General features: G+C 33.9%; 1 protein-coding gene across 3 annotated transcripts in view; it reads right to left on the bottom strand.

Moving 5' to 3' along the window:
• The window catches only part of LOC115218869 (fatty acid synthase), an 80,607-nt gene that overhangs the window by 26,840 nt on the left and 33,390 nt on the right, over nt 1-20,377 (bottom strand). For all 3 annotated transcript variants that reach the window (XM_036503154.1, XM_029788840.2, XM_029788849.2), the window contains exons 5-16: nt 18,267-18,467; nt 18,022-18,144; nt 16,424-16,654; nt 13,935-14,374; nt 10,643-10,873; nt 9,527-9,716; nt 8,629-8,858; nt 7,032-7,333; nt 4,823-5,208; nt 3,053-3,304; nt 1,759-1,938; nt 1-1,147 (exon numbers count right to left, since the gene is read on the bottom strand). The exon at nt 1-1,147 is cut by the window's left edge and continues 72 nt beyond it. In XM_036503154.1, coding sequence (XP_036359047.1) covers nt 1-1,147; nt 1,759-1,938; nt 3,053-3,304; nt 4,823-5,208; nt 7,032-7,333; nt 8,629-8,858; nt 9,527-9,716; nt 10,643-10,873; nt 13,935-14,374; nt 16,424-16,654; nt 18,022-18,144; nt 18,267-18,467 — 3,913 coding nt within the window. The remainder of the gene's footprint in view (nt 1,148-1,758; nt 1,939-3,052; nt 3,305-4,822; nt 5,209-7,031; nt 7,334-8,628; nt 8,859-9,526; nt 9,717-10,642; nt 10,874-13,934; nt 14,375-16,423; nt 16,655-18,021; nt 18,145-18,266; nt 18,468-20,377) is intronic.

Below are 20,377 nucleotides of genomic sequence, written 5' to 3'. Positions count from 1 at the left end.
GATGATACAAGCCAAAGACGATCAAAACTATCCTCAGTGGAACACTTCAGAAATAAGTTCTTCAAATCATTAAACCAACTTCCTTCAAGGTCATCAATGACTAGTTTTTGACAAACCAATGGTTTTACTTTTTTCCGTAGTAAATACATATCTGAGATTGGTCCAGTAAAATGGCACACTATTTCCAGTTCAGCATTTTTAATACATTCTTTCAGGTCTTCATTAGTAAGGAAAAAGTTTGGTCTAGAGCTAGTAACTGAAGAATAATCTTTTGAAAGCATTTCAAGACATGTGAAGATTTCAGAATATTGTGTAGCTTCTTCCAAAAGCAAAAATTTACCACTGTTCAGAACATGACAGATGTTCGCCATGACCTGATTGATATCCTTGTATTTGTGTAGAACATTACTAGCGATAACTAAATCAGCATTGGACAAAATATCTGAAGATGGGTTTGCAGGATCCCATCGCAAAATGGGAATGCCAGTAACTTCACTATCTACGTCCATTTCACCTTCAGAAACCGTTCTAATGTAATCAGTTGTCACTATGGGATGAGACTGAAAAGAAGAAATAATTCTTTGACTGAAATTTTTCTGTGTAGCATCAATTTCAACAACTTTGATTTTGTTCTTGAACAGATTCTCAAGTACAGTGTCTAAACAGCTCTTCAATGCACCTTGATTATAGACATAAGTTAACAGTTGGTCAGCAGATAATTCAGATTCAAAAGAACTTAAAAGATGTTCTAAATTATCAGACTTGAGTGATGAAGAGTTTGGAACTTTCATGAGCATCTGAAGCAGACCACTATGTGGGGATTTTAAAAAGTCAGTTGATTCAACATCTGGAACAGAGTCATTAAAATCTTTTAATTGTGTTTCCAAGAAACTTCTGTTGGGTACATTAGTGCTCGTAAGAATACGTTTCAAAATTGATTGACATAGATTTGAACAGATTTTTGTATATGAATCCATTTGTTTGTCAACTTTTGACAAGTCCATAATATTTGGCACAAAAGTGTGTGTTTCCAGAATTGGTGAAGATTGCATTTGCCGTCGTGGAGCCACAGTGGCATGTAAACCAAGTATCTCTACACCACCAGCAGTGCAGGTATCAATGTCAGAATTAATAGTAACTTTGATGCCTGGAAAACAAAACAAAAACAAAATTGAATAATTCAGGAGGCAAGACCAAGAGAGAGAAATTAATCTAATAACTTTGGAATTTCTAGACAAAAGTGGAAACCGTTTACTGAAGCAATAATTCCTTCAACTTCAGAAACAGAAAATATAGAACATTATCTCAGTAAGCACCTATCAGAAAAGGTAAAATTCATTTTTTTTTTTACTAGATATTGATGCATTAAAGATATCAATGCATTCAATTTTCTTGCCACTTCACAGCTGAAGAGGTTGATGATACAATAAGCAACAAGTATAAAATGCTTCCAAGTTGTGCAAGCAAAATCCTAAATGGCCTCAGTTCATTTCTATCTACAACTGAAAGTGGGTTAAAAATAAGAATTTGTCCACATTATATGAAGTGAACAGTATGTCTCAGACTGAACTAAAGAATGACAACATATGACATAGTGAACACGTATGCCCCACACAAATATTCTAATAGCTATATCACCACCAAACATCTGCTTGAAAAGAGCAACAACAAAAATGGAAATACCTTAAAGTTTACATCAGAAAAAAATTACTTTTTATAAAGCTATAGAAATAAAATAAAAATGATCAAAATACCAACCTTTTGTTTCATCATTCACCTCTCTGCAACAGTCATCATGACAAGTTGGATCTATGTAAACAGATTTGATCCTAGTGGGCAGTCTTAGTCCTTTTCCAGGCAGTCTTAATACAGACATCTGAAGCATGGTATCCAAGAAAGTTACCCAGTTCTTGTTCCAACATAAAACACCTTGATTTCCTACAATATAATATGAAAAAAAAGAGACATTAAATTCTACATACACACATGTATATGCGTGTTGATTCAAATTATGAAAAATAATCCAAGAGGGCCTACATGTTTTAATCCACTTTAGGCTGAATAAAATGAAATTTATCCACAATCATACATCAGATTAAATCAAAACAGTTAATATTTTTATTAGATATAGAACCTGGCAAAAAAATCATTAGTCTAATCTTTACACTTAGGTAAGTTATCTTTATTGCTGTTGAAATGATTATTGTTTATGTGTTTATGACAGCACAAACTTTGTAGTATTGGAGAAACTCCATGTAAAGGCCATGCCATATTTATGTCCATTAAGAACATGCTGCCACAACATATCTACTACAAAAATTTTAGGTAATGATTTCTTACACAGTCACAAGACCACATAACTTTCCCAAGAATGTTAAATTGAACACCGCTGCGGATAACCAAATTGATAAAACACTGAACAATCAAGAGGTTGATAGTATCCAGTCCTCAACACTGCATCTGTAGTAAGTCTTAACAGCTGAGTTCACCTAGATCCATTGTTTTTAAATAAAATTTGCCTTTATAAATATGTGAATATTATTTTAAAAACTGTAGGAAATTCAGAAAAAATTTGTTTTACAGCCTTCAGTTCAAATAACTTTTTAGGAGCACCTTAGCTGGAGTGAACTTTACAGTTCTGTTTCACACCAAAATTGCAACGAAGCATTCCAGGATGTGATTATGGATTGCTCTTAACTTATTGAGTGGTTATCTAAGAGTTTGACAATACTAGAAAGACACAGACTATGGCTTTTAATAAATGAAAATTAAGAAACTTAACTCTTTTGTTGCTCTATTTCTGACAAAACACACAGCCTTTGTTTCAATTTTGAAAATAAATGGAGAATTTAGTAAAATAATTGTTATTAAGCTGGTGTTTGGAACATAAATTAACATGGAATTTTAATGGGTTTTACTTTAGATCACTTCAAAATGGGAAGTTTATGTTACAGAACCAAGGGCTGTCTTGGACAGGTTTGTATCAAAAGAGTTAAAGGATATATGTAAGCTGAAATCATTTAAAACTGTTACAAAAATAATTTCACCATACCAAAACTGTTTGTTTTAAGAATTCCTTGGAATGTAGGTCCATAGTCATATCCTCGAAGGTGTAGTACTCTGTAAACTTCTAGTTTGTTAAGGTCTTCAGAAACATCAAGTAAGTCAGTATTAATATTATTTGCTATGTCAGAGCGAAGGTCTTGAACAGCTCTTATTCTGCCACTAGCAACAAGATTGCCATTTTCAACAATTTCAAATTCACCAGTTATTTGCATGATGCTCACTTCAAACTTCAGCTTGCCTAATAAAAAAGATTGAAAAAAAAGTTTTGATAAAACACATAAGTAATATTCTTCAAACTATTCTTTTAAAAAAGTATAGTTATAAAATAAAGTATTACTCTTTGTGACCCTGTATAATAGGATTACAGACTTATATGTATAACTTTTCTACTGCAGGAAGTAGATATATCCGTTCAAAATTTCACCACCCTTAACTGCAGAAGGTAGTTTTATATACGATCTATCATTTGTTGAGGAATGTCATGTTTGAAACCATTTTTTGTTGAGATATGTCAAATTTGAGGTAAATATCAATTCCAATTTTTGGAAGATACTTAACATCATTATTGGAATGACTGAAATTTAATTTCACAGTTAGAGGGTTAAATGAGTTAATTGCTAGATAATCGGATCATTTCATAAGTTATCAAAAAAATTCCACGCTAGACATTTAACTTTCATTGCATTTATGTAAAAGCAATAAAATAATACTTCAACTTTTTAGCTATTTTGGTATCTTTCAGCTATCAATTATATTATGATGCATACATTTCTATATTTTCAGACATTTTCTTCATCTACACTAGCTTCAAATGGCATGCAATCAGAAGCAGTAACATTTAATAGTTAGAAATGGGGTATATTGATATGGCATTTACTCCAAAATCCTGTTATTTTAAGTTTAATTCACTGCATGGTACTTTGGCCAAAAAACTTTTACTGTAACTTCAAGCCAACTGATGTTTTGTAAGTGAAATTGGTAGACAAACTATGGAAGCCATGTGTACACATGCTCATGCACTTAAATGTTTACATTATGTGCCAGTATGAATACCAGTTGAGTAAAATTGGTGACATTATGTTGACATTCCATTAAATTGTCCTGTAGCTCTATTCTTTTGAAAACAAGCAAAATACAAACAAATCCTCAACTTGAAAAACAGGTAAAAGTTAATGACAAGAAGGACATATCCAGCTATAAAATAAACACTTCAGTCAATAGGATTCATTCAAACTATGTTAGTATGGAAAAATAGCTGCAGAATGAACAAACAAACTGAGGAATTTAACATTATTTAATTAAAAACCCAAATTTCTTGCTAATAGCAATCTTCAGCTTAATTCTGGAGAGTATCATTAATCTTGTAGCACTAACACAACTTGTTAGATTTATACAAAATATTGAAGCTGAATTTAATAGGTTTCGCATGCTAAAACTAGTGAGAAAAGGACATTCTGATGTTTAACCCTTTAGAATTGAGACTACTGTTGAATGTGATTCTTATTCACCGTTTTGAACTAATCATACATTACCTTGTAGGTTCAAGATGATGCAATTACATTTTAGAATAAAATTAAAGGCTAGGTCCAAGAGGCCAGCTCTGGCAAGTTTCAACATAAAACATGTTTGGGCTGCATATGGCCAGTTTAAATGCTAAATGGATAAAGTGTTACTTGTAACAATTCTAAAAATATAACTTGGAAAAATATTCAGCATTCATGAATAGAAAGTTTTAAAAAGTAAAAAATGAATTTACCTGCATTAGGTAAAATAGTAGCACGGTGGATGGTAATATTATCAAACTGGACAGGAAGTTGCTCATAAAAAGCAGCTAACATTTTTGCAAAGGCTCTCCAAGCCAACACCAGATAACCTGTAGCCGGAAATAGCACTCTTCCATCAATTATGTGACCAACAAGGTAATAATCTTTAGCCTCTTCAGAAGATATATCACATTCTATCACACAGCAGTTTTCTTTACCAGAACCAGAAGTTAGAAACTGTTCATTGGTAGGGACAGCCCATGTTTCACTATGGTCCCATTTGAAAATGGAATTAAGCATGCCTGTCCCTCTTGACACTGGATAGGAGACTGGTGAATATACTTTCAGTGGGTTAAAGTTCATCCCTGCCATGAAGCATCTAAAAAGAAAAATAAACAGTTTGAGTAAGACACATGGGATAGAGAGTCGCTCAAGAGGTCACAGGAGGTGTGACAAAAGTACTCTGAGAAAGAAACTAGAATAATAAAGCTGAAGAGAAGACCGTGTGTGCGTGTGTGTTTTTAATTAGCAAAATATGACCATCCCAAGTATAACAAACTCAATTTGAGATTCAAGTAAAACTCCTCTTCAACATCTTATAAAAAAAAAAAAATAATTAAGGCTTCAGAATTCTATTAGCAGCAAATTCTTGGAGAATTTTTTCTCTTTTGCATTTATTTTTATGCTACTTAGATCTAAATCTATTGGATTGTTCAATTGACTTCAATCTATATACTAATAAAACTGTGCCTGTTTGTGTGCTTGTGCTTGTCTGTAATTTAATACAGCCAAACAGGCACATAATGGGAAAATATTGAAAGTAAGGCACCCCTGAAACATGAATACAAACAGAATAATACAATACTATTCTATATTTTTTTAGTCAAAAGGTTGGGTTTGAAACTCCACCAGAAAACCTGATGGAGGCTGGAGCAGTAGCTAAACACAAAAGGTCCTAATATAATCAGACATACAACCTTGTACAAAAAGTCCAAAGAAATAATAAAAATAAAGACTCCAGAAAGTCAAATCAGAATTATTGCAAAGGACCTCAAGGTTTCAGAATGCATCATAAGAGTAGCACATGAGTACATCTAAGACTAGTCAAATTTGATGTGGGGTAGGGGTCAGTTTACATTGGATGTGACAAGAAAATCATTCAAGCCATGCAAAGCACTTGCTAACCAAGTTAAAACACCAAGAACTTGAAATGCTTTGGTTGGTTTTTCTCCAACGAGGAAAACACCAATCAGCACCAAAAGGAAGGTAAACCGAAGAAACAACAAATGGTTATGCAGACCTGAATGAGGTTCCAACATTCATGCATACAAAGTTCCTAGCAACTGTGATGGTTCTGGGAGTCATCAACAATGAGGGAGATGTCATGCTCTTCACTTTCTTCCATAGGGCTTAAGAGTCAATGCCACTATCTACAGAAGTGTTGGAGAAAATTGTGAGGACCTGGATAGACAAGGCATATAACAGAAGACTGTATTTCTTCCAATAACCATTCCATAAGCCTAGGACAACCCAAGTGTAGATGCATGCCAATTTCCATGATCATGTTCTCCCAGGCATGGCCTTCTTGTTCACCAGACCTCAATCTACAGGACTAATTACATATGGGGTGAAGTCAATAGATTCACAAACACACATATATATTCTTATTCTCACTCATGTTCATCTTGTACCTTGAGCACATCTTTTCCTCTTTCCAAATGGAAAAAACCATGTATTCACCTCTTCAGTATGATACGTGCTCCTGTCCCTCTATCACTTTTGTATCAATACTATACTTCGCTCAGTTGAGAGGGTCTTGTCTTGCAAGTACTTGGTAACCTCACCAGTGTTGAGGTCATGAAAAAGTACCCAGTACATTGTGAAGTGGTTAGCGTTAGGAACCATCCAACCCATGCCAACATGAAACAAAGGATGATGGTTTTATGACCCTGAAAACCATTTGGGGAAATGGACTAAATGAAAACAGAAAGCAGCACAAAAACATGGAAGTGATTTAACACTAGAAAATACACATAAATTACTGTCCTACCTAACATATTGCTATTAAATTCTTAAATTACAAGATCATATATTTGTAGTTCCCATCCAACAACATAACTTAAAAGAAATTTTTTTTTTTTTTTATACAAATTTCCTGAGGAAATTAAAAATCCTTACAGAAACAAACTGTAAATATCTTACTTTCCAAGCGTTGAATAAAAGAATTCCAAGTTGTTAACATGCTTCCTTTTCATCAAGCCAACCAAAACACATTTGGTGTTCAAAGTTCTTTTAAGAATTGCCTGTAGGAGGCAATGAGGTGATATTTCAATAACAATTGCATTGCTAGGAACATGCTGGAGAGCTTCCTGGAACAGCACTGGATTCAAAAGATTGTTGACGTGATAGCTGGCCGAAGAGAATTTTGCAAGTTGGGTATCCCACTTTTCAGCTGGAATTGAGGTACTAATCCATCGGGAAGTACGTAACTTGGGAACAATAACCTAAGAAAGAAAGAAAAAACAAAAACTGAAGTAAAAGCAATCGTTTATTATTATAGACAGTACCAGAGGTTCGTGAAGAAACAACAGAAAATAGTACTAAAATCATTTTGGTTCCTTGAATATTTAACACAAAAATTGCTTTTTATAATTAAAATTCATTTATCTTAATAGTTTCAAACTTTCCGATAAAATACTTATCCTCTAATACCATTTAATAAAACAGTCATTCAGATAGTAAGCACAGCAGTAATTTTTAACAGCAACTTATTTTATCAAACATTTAAAAATATAACTTTAAGAAAGCCTTTTAATGAAATTTCCTAAGTTAATGAAAAACAAAGATTCTCTAAATTCAAAGCCAAATTATTTAACACTAGAACTATTAAAAGTCAAAAAGCGCTTCGCACTTCAGTGATCTAAACATAGCTTATTTAGGACTATTTTCATTAGAACTAAGTTGATTGTTTAACTTAATATGTATTTGTGGATGGTTAATTTAATTCATTGCTCTGTTTAACACCCATGGGTAGCACAATACATCATTCAGTAGAACACAACCCCTTGGCTCCTGAGTTTCTTTAGGAGTCCAAACTGTTGCAAGAATTCATTTTCTGGTCTGAAGACAAGTTATTAGTATGATGCATTGCTTCCTATAGTAGTAAACCCTCTATTAGAGTTTCGACCCATCTTTCCCAGCAATTAGTGTTGGAGGCCCAATAAAAAAGAAAAACACAAACCTTCCTCCAAATTATTAAAAAAAAAAAATTTAAGTGTGTTTTAATTTCAATTTTCTGAGGCGAGCACAACAGTTTTGAAATTCAAATAAACATTCTTAGAACCATTCTTTTTATGGGCTATATCTGTATGTCGAGTGAAAGTTAACTATTTACAACTAATTATGTTCAGCTGAGGAGGACAGTTTAACTTTACCTCAAGGCATGTCACATGATACTGGAAATCTGTCATATTGTAGTTATTAGTTTAGTTGAATTCAAAGACTTATACTGGGAGGGAGAAAGGAAGTGGGACAATTTCAACAAAAAGTTAAACTTGGAGAGAGAGAGGAAGAAAAGAGAAACAGACCCTCTTGAAAGAGAGAAACAGACAAATAGAAATTAGCTAATTTGCTCAACAGCACAATATGTTAACTGGAAATGGCTAACTTGTAAAATTTTACAAAGTTGCTAACGAGAACGAATTTGAAGGCAGATATAATGAATTTAGTAAAAGCTGAATTACTTGGCTAGCGCACTAAGGCCAAATTAAAAATGAATGATCTCCATAACCCAACTTACTTTGTCTAAAGCTGCTTGTAATGCAGGAGCTATTTGCTTCATATAATATGAATGGAAGGCCACAGATGAGCTCTGCACCTCTCTTGCAAAGATATCTTTAGCTTTTAGTTCTTCAATGAAATTGGTAATTAAGTCAGCAGCACCAGAAATTGTAACAGAATCCTCAGCATTGTGACAAGCTGGAACTACACCTTCGGGACACATTTCCTTTGCTTCTTTCCAAGTCAAACCTTATAAAGTGAATGACAAAATTGAAAAATAGAAACAAACAGACAATATTAGAAATGACATTCAAGATTATTTTTTAAAATAAAGAAAATTTTAAAAAACAAGCAATATGAGCAGTAAAACCATACAAATTTTTGTCAAAATCAGGATTTTTCCTTTCATTTAAAACAAAGTCAGCTTTGGTTGAGCAAAATTTATGCCAAATATAAAGTTGGAATCTACAGATTGATTGTTCCAATTAAACAAGTAATCTTGCTCGAGGACCATATACTGCACTCTGATACACATATTTTTCATACATAATCATGAGAGGTGTAATTAGAAAAGTGAACTGAAGGAAAAATTCTTTATGAACAGAAATTTTCTTCCATTGAGAAAGAAAAAAAAAAATGGTGTGGAAATTATGGGGAGATAATATCAAAAGATCAAAATTTCCCAGAAAATTGAAATGTTTATATGGGAAAGAGTTCTAATATTTAATAGGAAGCTGGCAGGAAGGGCATCCAGCATTAGAAAATCTGCCTCAACAAATTCCATCTGACCCATTCAGGCATGGAAAAGTGATGTTAAAATGATGATAATGATAAAAAAAAGAATGAGAACAAGCCAAAACATCCAGTTCAGCACTACATCTAAAAGAATAAAATACAAAAATAAATAAAATACTAACCAACAGCTGCCATTTTACCATGAGGTAACCCACCATCTAAAATACATTTGCCTCGCCAATAAGCAGCTAAAATTGTTTCTTCAGCAGTCAATGATCCATCAGCATAACCACAACCAAGTTCTCCTACAGAATGGCCAATAATGCCATCAGGTTTTATTCCCATGGCACTCAAAAGATCAACCAGAGCAATCTAAAAATTAAACAGAAAAGTATTAGGAAATTCACTTTTTGTTTCATTACAAAACTAGAAAAAAAACGTAGCTACATTTTGAAAACTAGAAAGAAAAAAATTTTTTTTTTAATATTTTCATTAAAATTGATTTCTCCCATTGAATGAATCAGTTAAAGTTACTCAGTATATGACTGGTACTTGTGTTTTTGAAATTGAAGGGATGAAAGGTAATGCTGACTCGAATTAGATTTGAACTGAAGACGGTATTGAAAATATTCTAGGTCAGTTCAACGCTTGGGTTTCTGTTATTCCATTACAATAAATATTTCTATTCATATTAAATAGGAACAGTGTGCATCAGAGAGCAAGATGCAATCTCCAATGAAGCTAAACCTGCATCATAGTCTCAAATCCCAATACACATGTACCATCTTTATCCTTAAATTACTGAAACATCCCATCTCTCTCTTTCCTGAAACTGGGACTTTACTATCCAATCAAAAAGATAAAAGGACCCAATAATTTTAACAAAATATTCTGTACTCTTAGCAAGGGGTATAGAATACTTTTAATATCCCACACTGGTTATCTATGAACAGTTGTCATGTGGAGGTAGATTTCATAACGATAAGCAAGAGATTATGTTAAATGCTTCATTAGCTTAAAATTAAGATGACATCCTGATGAGATGGAAAAGTCTGATTAAATTAGGGTCTTACCCAGAATGAATAGATTCTTTAAAGTACTTTGACCCTAGTGCTCAAGTGGTACTTATTTTATCAACCTCTTAGTGGAATTTGAACTCAGAAAACAAAGGACAAAATACTGTTAAGCATTTTGCCCAGCAGGCCAACAATTTTGCCATCTCACCACCTTAATCTCAGTAAATTATTTAAATGAGTATGAGGTAGAAGATAGTTGCTAAAATTATTATCTCACTTTACCTGGATAGCAGCAATTCCCACAAAAGAATACAAGGCATTGTGAAATATATTTTCATCTCCTTCAAGCAGAATTTGGCTTAGTTTGATACCAAGAGGTGAAATCACTGCATCAGACTTCATAATAGAACTGTAGAAGACATCAAGCTTCATGAGACTTTTTCCCATTCCAGGCCATTGTGAACCCATTCCAGCAAATACAAACCAAATGGGTCTGGTTTCAGGTGGACATTTCTAATAAGAAAATTAAAATTTAATATTAAATAAAGAATTCTACATGAGAAGAAATGTGTAACAAAACCAACAAAATCTGAATAGACCTGGCTTTTTAACAAACGAAGGCCAAAAACTTGCCATGAGGTAATTACAAATCTTGAAATGTCTAAAAATTGCTATTATTCAAATACATATTCGAAAGCATTTTCAAATGAACTGGAAATATCGAAATTAAATACAAAATGTATTATTTAACAGATTTCTATTACAAAGAAGGTGTGCTGAAAAGTTCCTGGGTTTGGGTAAAAGAAAATACAGGAGGATCAATTATGGTTTTATTGAACATATTTCCCTTTCAGATGCACACACACCTATTGCAACGATCCTTGTTTTTCTAAGCCCTGTTAAAAAAAAAAAAAACGGGTTGGGCCTCCAACCAGGCCTTTTTGCAAGACCCCCACATATGTTTTAAATGCTCTTTAAATTCTGAAACTGCAAAATTATTGAATTTCCATTTTCTGATATGATTAATTTTCTTTTTATAAAAAAAAAACTTTTTTTCATTCATTTTCACAACCAATTTTTATGCTAGCATGGGTGAAACAAATATGCCCTTCTAGTTGCAAACCCATGCCTGTTTTTCAAGTAAGGTATCTCCTATTCCAAACATTTTTAAAGATGCAAAACTAACAGTTTGTTGACAGGAAAAATTGTTTTTCATTTTATTATTTGTAGCATGGTTATTTCTTGAGTGTCACAAATGTAAAACATTGACAAACACACTCATGCTTGCACACAAAATGGGCTTCTTTCAATTTCTGTCAACCAAATCTACTTCAAAGACTATAGTAGAAGACACTCGCCCAGGATGCCTAATCACAATAAAAGGCTACTTATAGGGCAGCAATATCCTGTAAATTTAAGTTGTCAAGGCATCGATACAACCCATCTTTATACTAAGAGTTTGAAAGATACAATGGGATTGTTCTCAATTGCATTTCTCTGGCTCCAAAGATCTGGAATGCTTGCCAATGATGGTGTATTTTACAGCTCAACTCTAGCATACTTTGTCAAATGTAATACATTGTTTTGAATTAATCATGCATTATCTTGTAGTATTGAGATTTCTATGATGTGACTATATTTTTAAAATGACATTGAAGGGTAAGTGTCAGAGGCCAGATCTGGCCATTTTGAACATAAAACAAGTACAATATTTGGGCCATTTAAAATGCTAAAGGATTAGGACTGTGCCTTCTCATTGTAATTAATAAAGGTATCTAAAGATCAAGTGAAGCACCAATATGAACTGATCCTTAAAAGCCTAAACGTGATTCCATGCAACAATTTATTCTACACTAGCAGTATCGCCCGGCGTTGCTCAGGTTTGTAAGGGAAATAACTATAAAGCATTTTTAGAGAGTTATAGCCAAAAAATAGCAAAAAGATGGAAAAAAATGATGGTAAATTTTTTTTTTAGTTAAAAAAGGTGGAGTTGCGTCCCCTAGACAGTTTGTGTTTCTGATTCTCGACCCCATGTCGAATTTATCGATTTTTTTCAGAACTGGGGGAACTTTTCAAAATTTTCGCTGTGTTAGTTTTAAATTATGACATTGGGCTATGTGTGTGTCAAGTTTCATCGGAATCGATTGAAAGCCGTGGTCAGGGTGAGGGTACGAGAAAACAGACACACAGAAACACGCACAGACAAACTGCCGTTTATATATAGAGAGATTTCAAAAGTGACAACAACAGACCTTATTCCATACAAATAATAGTGTATATACATTTACAGCCACACCCAGCCAACTGAAAATTAACTATTTTAAGACATTTCAGTGTTTATAAGAATACACAATTAGTTTCATTGAGATACTAAAAAATAAAATTTATTCTATTATTGAATTAGGTTGTCTAAAAATTGCTTATTTACTGTGGTTCATAAGATCATATACCACCCTGTTTGTATACAGCAGTTAAACATCATTTAACATCCATTTTCCATGCTGGCATGGGTTGGACAGTAATATCAAAATTACACTAGAAGACTACAGAGGATACAACTGGATTTAAATCGCAGACCAAACAGATTTGGTGCATGACTGCAAGTCGATACTAATATCAGTTAAGAACTAAATTATTTTGCATGCATGTAAAAACACAACTAACACACCACCAAACAGTTTTTACAATTTTAACACATTCCGGTTTCCTAGAGAAAAAGCTTTGTCAAATCATCTGGTGCAGTTTACTGTAGCTCAAGAACAAGTATTTAAATTAATTATACCTATTGTATTGTGAAGAAATGTTTGTCTAAATAAAAATAGGTTTTACTTCCAAGTTTACAAGTGAGAAGTTAGCAACAGGAAGAATAACTGAAAACAATTACTTCAACTGAATGTTTAAACAGGTTTTATATTTATAATGCAACTAAGTCAGCTAAATATATAATTAAAACTTCAATACACAATGTTCAGTATTTGTTGTACAAGAAACAGTTCTTAATTTTTTTTTCTTCAGCTAAAAACACCAGCTAAAGTTGATGTTTTTTAGCTGAAAAACGGAAATGAGGTAATCTAAATTGCTTACTCAGAGTCTAACTTCTCTATGGCATTCATAAAACAATGCAAAGCACAAACAAAACTACAATTCTAGTAGTAGTAGTAGTAGTAAGAGAGAGAGTGTGTGTGTGTGTGTGTTGTGTGTGTGTGTGTGTGTGTGTGTGTGTGTGTTGTGGTGTGTGTGTGTGTGTGTGTGTGGTGTGTGTGGTGTGTGTGTGTGTGTGTGTGTGTTGTGTGTGTGTGTGTTGTGGTGTGTGTGTGTGTGTGTGTGTGTGTGTGTGTGTGTGTGCGTGTATGTCTGCGTGTGTGTTTGTTCCCTCAACATCGCTTGACAACCGATGCTGGTGTGTTTACATGCCCGTAACTTAGCGGTTCGGCAAAAGAGACCAATAGAATAAGTACTAGGCTTCCAAAGAATAAATCCTGGGGTCGACTTGCTCGACTAAAGGCGATGCTCCAGCATGGCCACAGTCAAATGACTGAAACAAGTAAAATAGTAAAAGAGTAATTGTTCTAACCTCAATACGTATTTCAGTATCTTCCATATTAAGAAAAGCATATCCACGGTAAGGTTTATTATTTGTGGAGAGTAAAATTGTCTCTTGCATAAGGGCTTGGAAATCAACATCATGCTTTCTTTGCTTGACAATTTCCATGGCATCATATATAGCCTGTTCAGTACGGCCAGCAAATGTTACCAATCTTGCCATGTCAGAAGCAGGATGTGGGACAGGCTTTTCAGTTGGGTAGGAACGTAGTAAAGCATGAACGTTTGATCCACCAAAACCAAAAGAATTGATTCCTACATATCCACCATTCCAGCGCAATCTTTCTGTCACCACCTTCAACCGACCATCAATTAAACCTGGAATTTCAGGATTTGGTTCTTTATAATGTAAGTTTGCAGGAATCATTCCATCTTCCATAGCAATGATGACTTTAGCTAAAGCAGCCAAACCTGGAGGGAAAACAAAAGATAAAACAGAGATTTAGAAAAAATTGTAAGTGAATGGTAAAAATGATGACTTTGGTTTAAGGTCAATAAATTTAAGAATCTTCACCCTTTGGATTTCAGATTAACTCAACAGATGTAATACTTCTTTTATACATGTTTCATATTATTCATGTATTATGGCATCTATTTCATTAATGATGTGATTGATTATTTTTAGAATGACATTGTAGGGTAAGTGTGAGAGGCCAGATCTGGCCAGTATGAACATAAAACAGGTCAAATATTTAGACTGGATATGGTTGGCTTAAAGGTTAACGAGTTAAACCCACAAGCTGGTCTATTACAGATCAAAAAATCACGCTTAAGATACTCCTAACAATCTAGTAATTCCTCATCACTCTTATACATTGATACAAATCAGAATTCTTTATGGAAAGATTATAACTGAGCAAGTTTACTAAACCATATATCCTTTTCTTATGGTATGAAGAACTAAGTGCAGATCAAATAGAATATTTACTTAACTTTCACAATATAGTCAAAACTATATCTCCAATCCGACCGTGGCCGTTGCCAGCCTCGCCTGGCACCTGTGCAGGTGGCACGTAAAAAGCACCCACTACACTCACGGAGTGGTTGGCGTTAGGAAGGGCATCCAGCTGTAGAAACATTGCCAGATAAGACTGGAGCCTGGTGCAGCCTTCTGGCTTCCCAGACCCCAGTTAAACCGTCCAACCCATGCTAGCATGGAGAACGGACATTAAACGATGATGATGACGATGATGATGTAGCCAAGAGACAAGGTTAGTAATTTTAGTGGCAGAACAAAGAATTCAACTTATGATGAAAGTAAATGAAAAGTTTGCTTTAGAAGTGTTGAGATGTATTGAAAGATACAGAAATAATATATTCTCCAATGCATGATAATGCTAATACAGAAGCATAGAGAATAGATGAGTTGAATGAATGAGGTAATTAAAAATGAGAGGAATTCTTAGCTTAGCTGCACATATTTTCAAGTGGAATAAACTAATGAAAGTTTGAAGGTGGGAGACAGGCATGGAGGCAACAGCCGGAAATGGATGAAGTTGGCAGACTTTGCTCTAAGCTTGAAATAGAAATAGCAGGGAGTAGCCGTTGCAACAAGAAAGAAGAGAGATACAGACAAGAAAGAAATTATTTTAGCAAATGGTAAGAAATATGTATATATATAGGCGCAGGAGTGGCTGTGTGGTAAGTAGCTTGCTAACCAGCCACATGGTTCTGGGTTCAGTCCCACTGCGTGGCATCTTGGGCAAATTTCTTCTGTTATAGCCCCGGGCTGACCAATGCCTTGTGAGTGGATTTGGTAGACGGAAACTGAAAGAAGCCTGTTGTATATATGTATATATATATATATGTATGTGTATGTATATGTTTGTGTGTCTGTGTTTGTCCCTCTAGCATTGCTTGACAACTGATGCTGGTGTGTTTATGTCCCCGTCACTTAGCGGTTCGGCAAAAGAGACCGATAGAATAAGTACTGGGCTTACAAAGAATAAGTCCCGGGGTCGCTTTGCTTGACTAAAGGCGGTGCTCCAGCATGGCCGCTGTCAAATGACTGAAACAAGTAAAAGAGTAAAGAGTATATATATATGTAGTTAAGCAAAAAGGGAAGGGATTATTATTTTAGAGATAGAGATTGCAAATTTGGAAGTTATTTGATGAATGAATATAAATGTTTACAGTTTATGAAAGCAAACACAGCTTGGCATCAGTGATGTCACAACTCATTTCTACAGCTGAGTGAATTGGAGTAATGTGAAAAAAAAGTGTCTTGCTTAAGAACACAACACAAAGCCCAGTCAGGGAATCAAATTCACAACCTCACAATTGTAAGCTTGATGCTCTAAAACTACTGAGCCATGCATCTTTTCTGCTAAGAAAAAAGTTTCTAATTAACAAAATGTAGTGACAATGAAGCCTCTGTACTTCTCAACTGACTACCAGACATACTTGGCCTAGTTATTCACAGCTGTCAATGAATGGCAATAGTTTCAAATATCATTTTACCTGATGCAGGTTCAGGGTGTCCCATGTTAGATTTTGTTGATCCAACAAACAGTGGCCCATCTCTTCCTTTACAAAATACATCAGCAATGGTGTTGAGTTCTTGAGGATCTCCTGCTTGTGTTCCAGTACCATGTGCTTCAACATAGGCCACATTTTTAGGATCAACTCCAGCTTCTGAATATACTTCTGTAATTAATTTTTTCTGGACCTCTCCTGACGGAAATGTAATACCTGATATAAAAAAAAATAGAAAAATTTATTATACAATCAATTAATTATATAGCATTTATTATACAATATGATAAATACAATTAACTAATTAACCAATATTTCACTTAATGTTGGTGTGCATAGACTAAATTACTTAACATTTTAGTGATTAAAAGTATATGAGGTCATATACTCTATTAATTTCACACATCTAATTTTTGTTTGTAACTTCCATCTCACTTTGTATTAGTGAGATGGAAAAAAAGACGAGTCAGAAGCTCAACTTGCCAAGAGCTTTCTACTTTTGTTGTGGTTTATGTACAAATACAGAAAAAATTTGGACAGAAACAGAGACAAAAAAAAACATACAAAAATCATTACAAATGTCTTCATTGTTCTTGAAAACAAAGAGAACCAAAGTAATACAGCAATAAAAATGTTACTAAACATATTCTTAGAGTTATAATATACTGGATTTTAGTCCTTAAACCCTTTGAATACAGGTTTTCTCTCTAACCCAAGAAATTGTATTGATTATAAAAATCCCCTCTTTCATTTCCTTCATGAAGCTAACCCCTTTCCACTCAAACTAGTCATTACCTATCATATCACATCCTCTGTTTCCCTCATCCACAAGCTCCATCAACCTGGAGTATTTCAAAGATGAAAGGTCCTTTCTGAGCCATAGTTTCATAAAACCAGTTTCCCAGATTGTGACATTTATTTATTAACCCATAGGATGCTGGTGGCACACAAAAAGCACCCAGCACACTTAAGTGGTTGGCATTAAGAAGGGCATCCAGCCATAGAAACCATGCTTCAGACAGCTTGAGTCTGGACAGCTCCCTGCTAGCCAACTCCATGTCATGGAGAGTGGACGTTAAATGACAATGATAATGATGGAACTGTCCTTCACAAAATTACTCATTTCTTTCAGTTGGGTGAGCAACATGTAATGAAGTGTTTAGCTCAAGAACACAATGCATTGCCCAGCCCAGGAACTGAAGCCACAATCTTACAATCATCCATTAAGCCATGCATCTTTACACTTGGAGCACTTACCACCTCTTTATATAACCAACATCTTCCATATGTATTACACGATCATACCATCATAGTCCTCTCTTGTACACCATATTTGCTTCTATCTATATCCAGTCCCTTCCTCAACTAACTCATAGTATACTTCTAATGCACACTGACATCACATAGTTGAGCAAGCTCACTTTATCTCCCGGTAGCCCCTGAAAATTTTTCCTTATTAAAAAGGCCCACAGCTCATTGCCATACAACATCAAAATCAGCTCCTAACTACAAAAAAGAAATTCTTATGTGAAAACCTAACTACAAGAAAGAAATCCTGATGTGAAAAAAAGAAACCAATTTACCTCTTTCTTTATTGCCATCAGCATTGTTTTTAGAATGTACAAGGGTGGCATAAATACGTTTTGCATTTTTAGCTTTCTGAAGAAAAATTACAACAACAGCTTCACTACGAACATAACCATTTGCTGAAAAATAGTTTTACAGAATTATTTGGTAAAGCTCAAATAGAATACAGAAAACATCAAACAAATGGAAATAAAAATGGAATAAAAAAGAAGAAATTAAATATAAAAGCCCTGAAACTTACCTGATGCATCAAAGGATTTAGAACAGCCATCCTCAGAAACCATATTCAATTTCTTGAACTGTAGGGATGTTGTAGGTTTTAAACAAAGACTAGTACCTCCAACAAGAGCAGCATCACACAAGCCCATTCGTATGCTCATTAGGGCCTGGTCCATAGCAAGTAAGCTTGAAGAACAAGCAGTGTCAATCACAAAACTTGGACCTTCAATGAAATAAAAAATATTTGGTAAATAAATTCTCTGTATAATTACAAATTTACAGAGCAAACAACAATCATCAACTAATTAACTAATATTTCACTTGTAATATTGGTGTGAATAAATCAACTAAGTTGCTCAACACTTTTGTAATCAGTATATGACAAGTCATTAACTATTAATTTCATGTCTTTCTATCTGACTGATACAAAATAAGATGGAAGCTACAACAAAAAAAAAAAAAAGGTAATATACTTCATCCTTTGATACCAATCTACTTGGAACTAAACCCTGGTTCCAATATACAAAACTACACAATTTAAAATGCTCATATTTAAATTATAACTTTCCTTCAAAATTTTTTCTAAAAACATTAAATTATATTCCAGGCATTTAACCTGGCCATGTCCAACCCAAATATTCTACCTGTTTTCTGTTCAAACTAGCCAAATCCAGCATCTCATACCTATCCTACAATGTGATTCTAAAAATAATCACATCATTGAAATCTCAAAGCTACAAGATAATGCATGATTATTTCAAAACAATATAAGAGAGTATTACATTTGACTGAGTAATCTGAAAGTGAAAGGGTTAATAAAGGGAAAGTAAACTAGCTTAACCCTTTCGTTACTATATTTCTGACCAAATTACACCCCTTATGTGTTTCAATTAATTTCTAACGTAATCATAAATTTAGTCTGGTTTCATTAAACAACTATAACTTTTTTATTTATCGATATATTAATCTGATTTTTGGAAGATAATTTAATGAAATGTTCTCAACCAATTCTATACTATAATTTTTGTCACAAAGTGACTGTAATTGCAGGTAGATACAGGTAAATTCAACAATATATAAAATTATTAAAATTTTGTTCAAACATCGCTATAGAAAATGGGTTATTAGCTAATATTCAATTGGGTATACAAGAAAATTTAACGATAGAATTTGTTATTCTGGGTAACTTTCTGATACCCATAATAATATTTATGGCAAAATAGTCTTAATTTCATTTAAGGTTGTGGGAAACCACAAACTATCGTTTCTCTCGCTTTGTTTACGTTTAGCATAACGGTTCGTTTTCGCTGTAATGATTTCAAATGGGCTCATTCGAAAAAGTAAAAAGAAATAGTTTAAGGCTTTACTCTTCTGGGAAAGTCTGTGGCTTGGTCCAGTTTCTTCAGAAAAATCACCGAAAGAAACAGTTTTTAAATTTTCACTCCATTCAGGTGCCAATTCGTTTTCTTTATCGCTATCGGAGATCTCAGATTCACTGTTTTCACTTTCGGAAAATGAAACATCAGATTCATTATCAAATACCACATGCATTTTTTTTTTTCAGTCATAGAGTTAGATTTATGAAGGTCTTCAGTAGAAAATCCTTCGAATTCTGACTCGCTGCTTGACACAATGAAATTCGTATCCATTTTTTGTCAGAATTACAAATTTTGAAAACACAATAGGAACAAATTTCGGAAAAAAAATCTCCCAAAATTCACGGAATTAAAATTACACTTCGATTATTGTACAAAACTGTAGTTGAACTGTTTACGAAGTATAATACGTGTTTTCACGAATGTACTGAAGAGATTTGCTCTGATATTCTCATTTAAATATGAATAGGTAAATTCGGGCGGCTTTGGGCGGTTTGGTCTCATAAACCAAAATTTTTTTCAGGCGGTTTGGTAACGAAAGGGTTAATAAATCCCTCTAAAATTTTATTTTCAAAACAAATTGTAAAATATAGTAAATTTCATTAAGCACATGACCACAAAATGGTTAAGAATTATTTTTTACCCAGACATGGATTTTTTTTTCCCCCATAGGCATGGCCGTGTGGAAAGAAGTTCGCTTCATAACCAAATGGTTCCAGGTCCAGTCCTACAGCATGGCAATTTGTGCAAGTGTCTT

This window comes from Octopus sinensis, linkage group LG1 (assembly GCF_006345805.1).
Source record: "Octopus sinensis linkage group LG1, ASM634580v1, whole genome shotgun sequence".
NCBI lineage: Eukaryota > Metazoa > Mollusca > Cephalopoda > Octopoda > Octopodidae > Octopus > Octopus sinensis.
The sequence above is the reverse complement of the archived record's forward strand: the minus strand, read 5'-3'. Positions and strand labels throughout refer to the sequence as shown.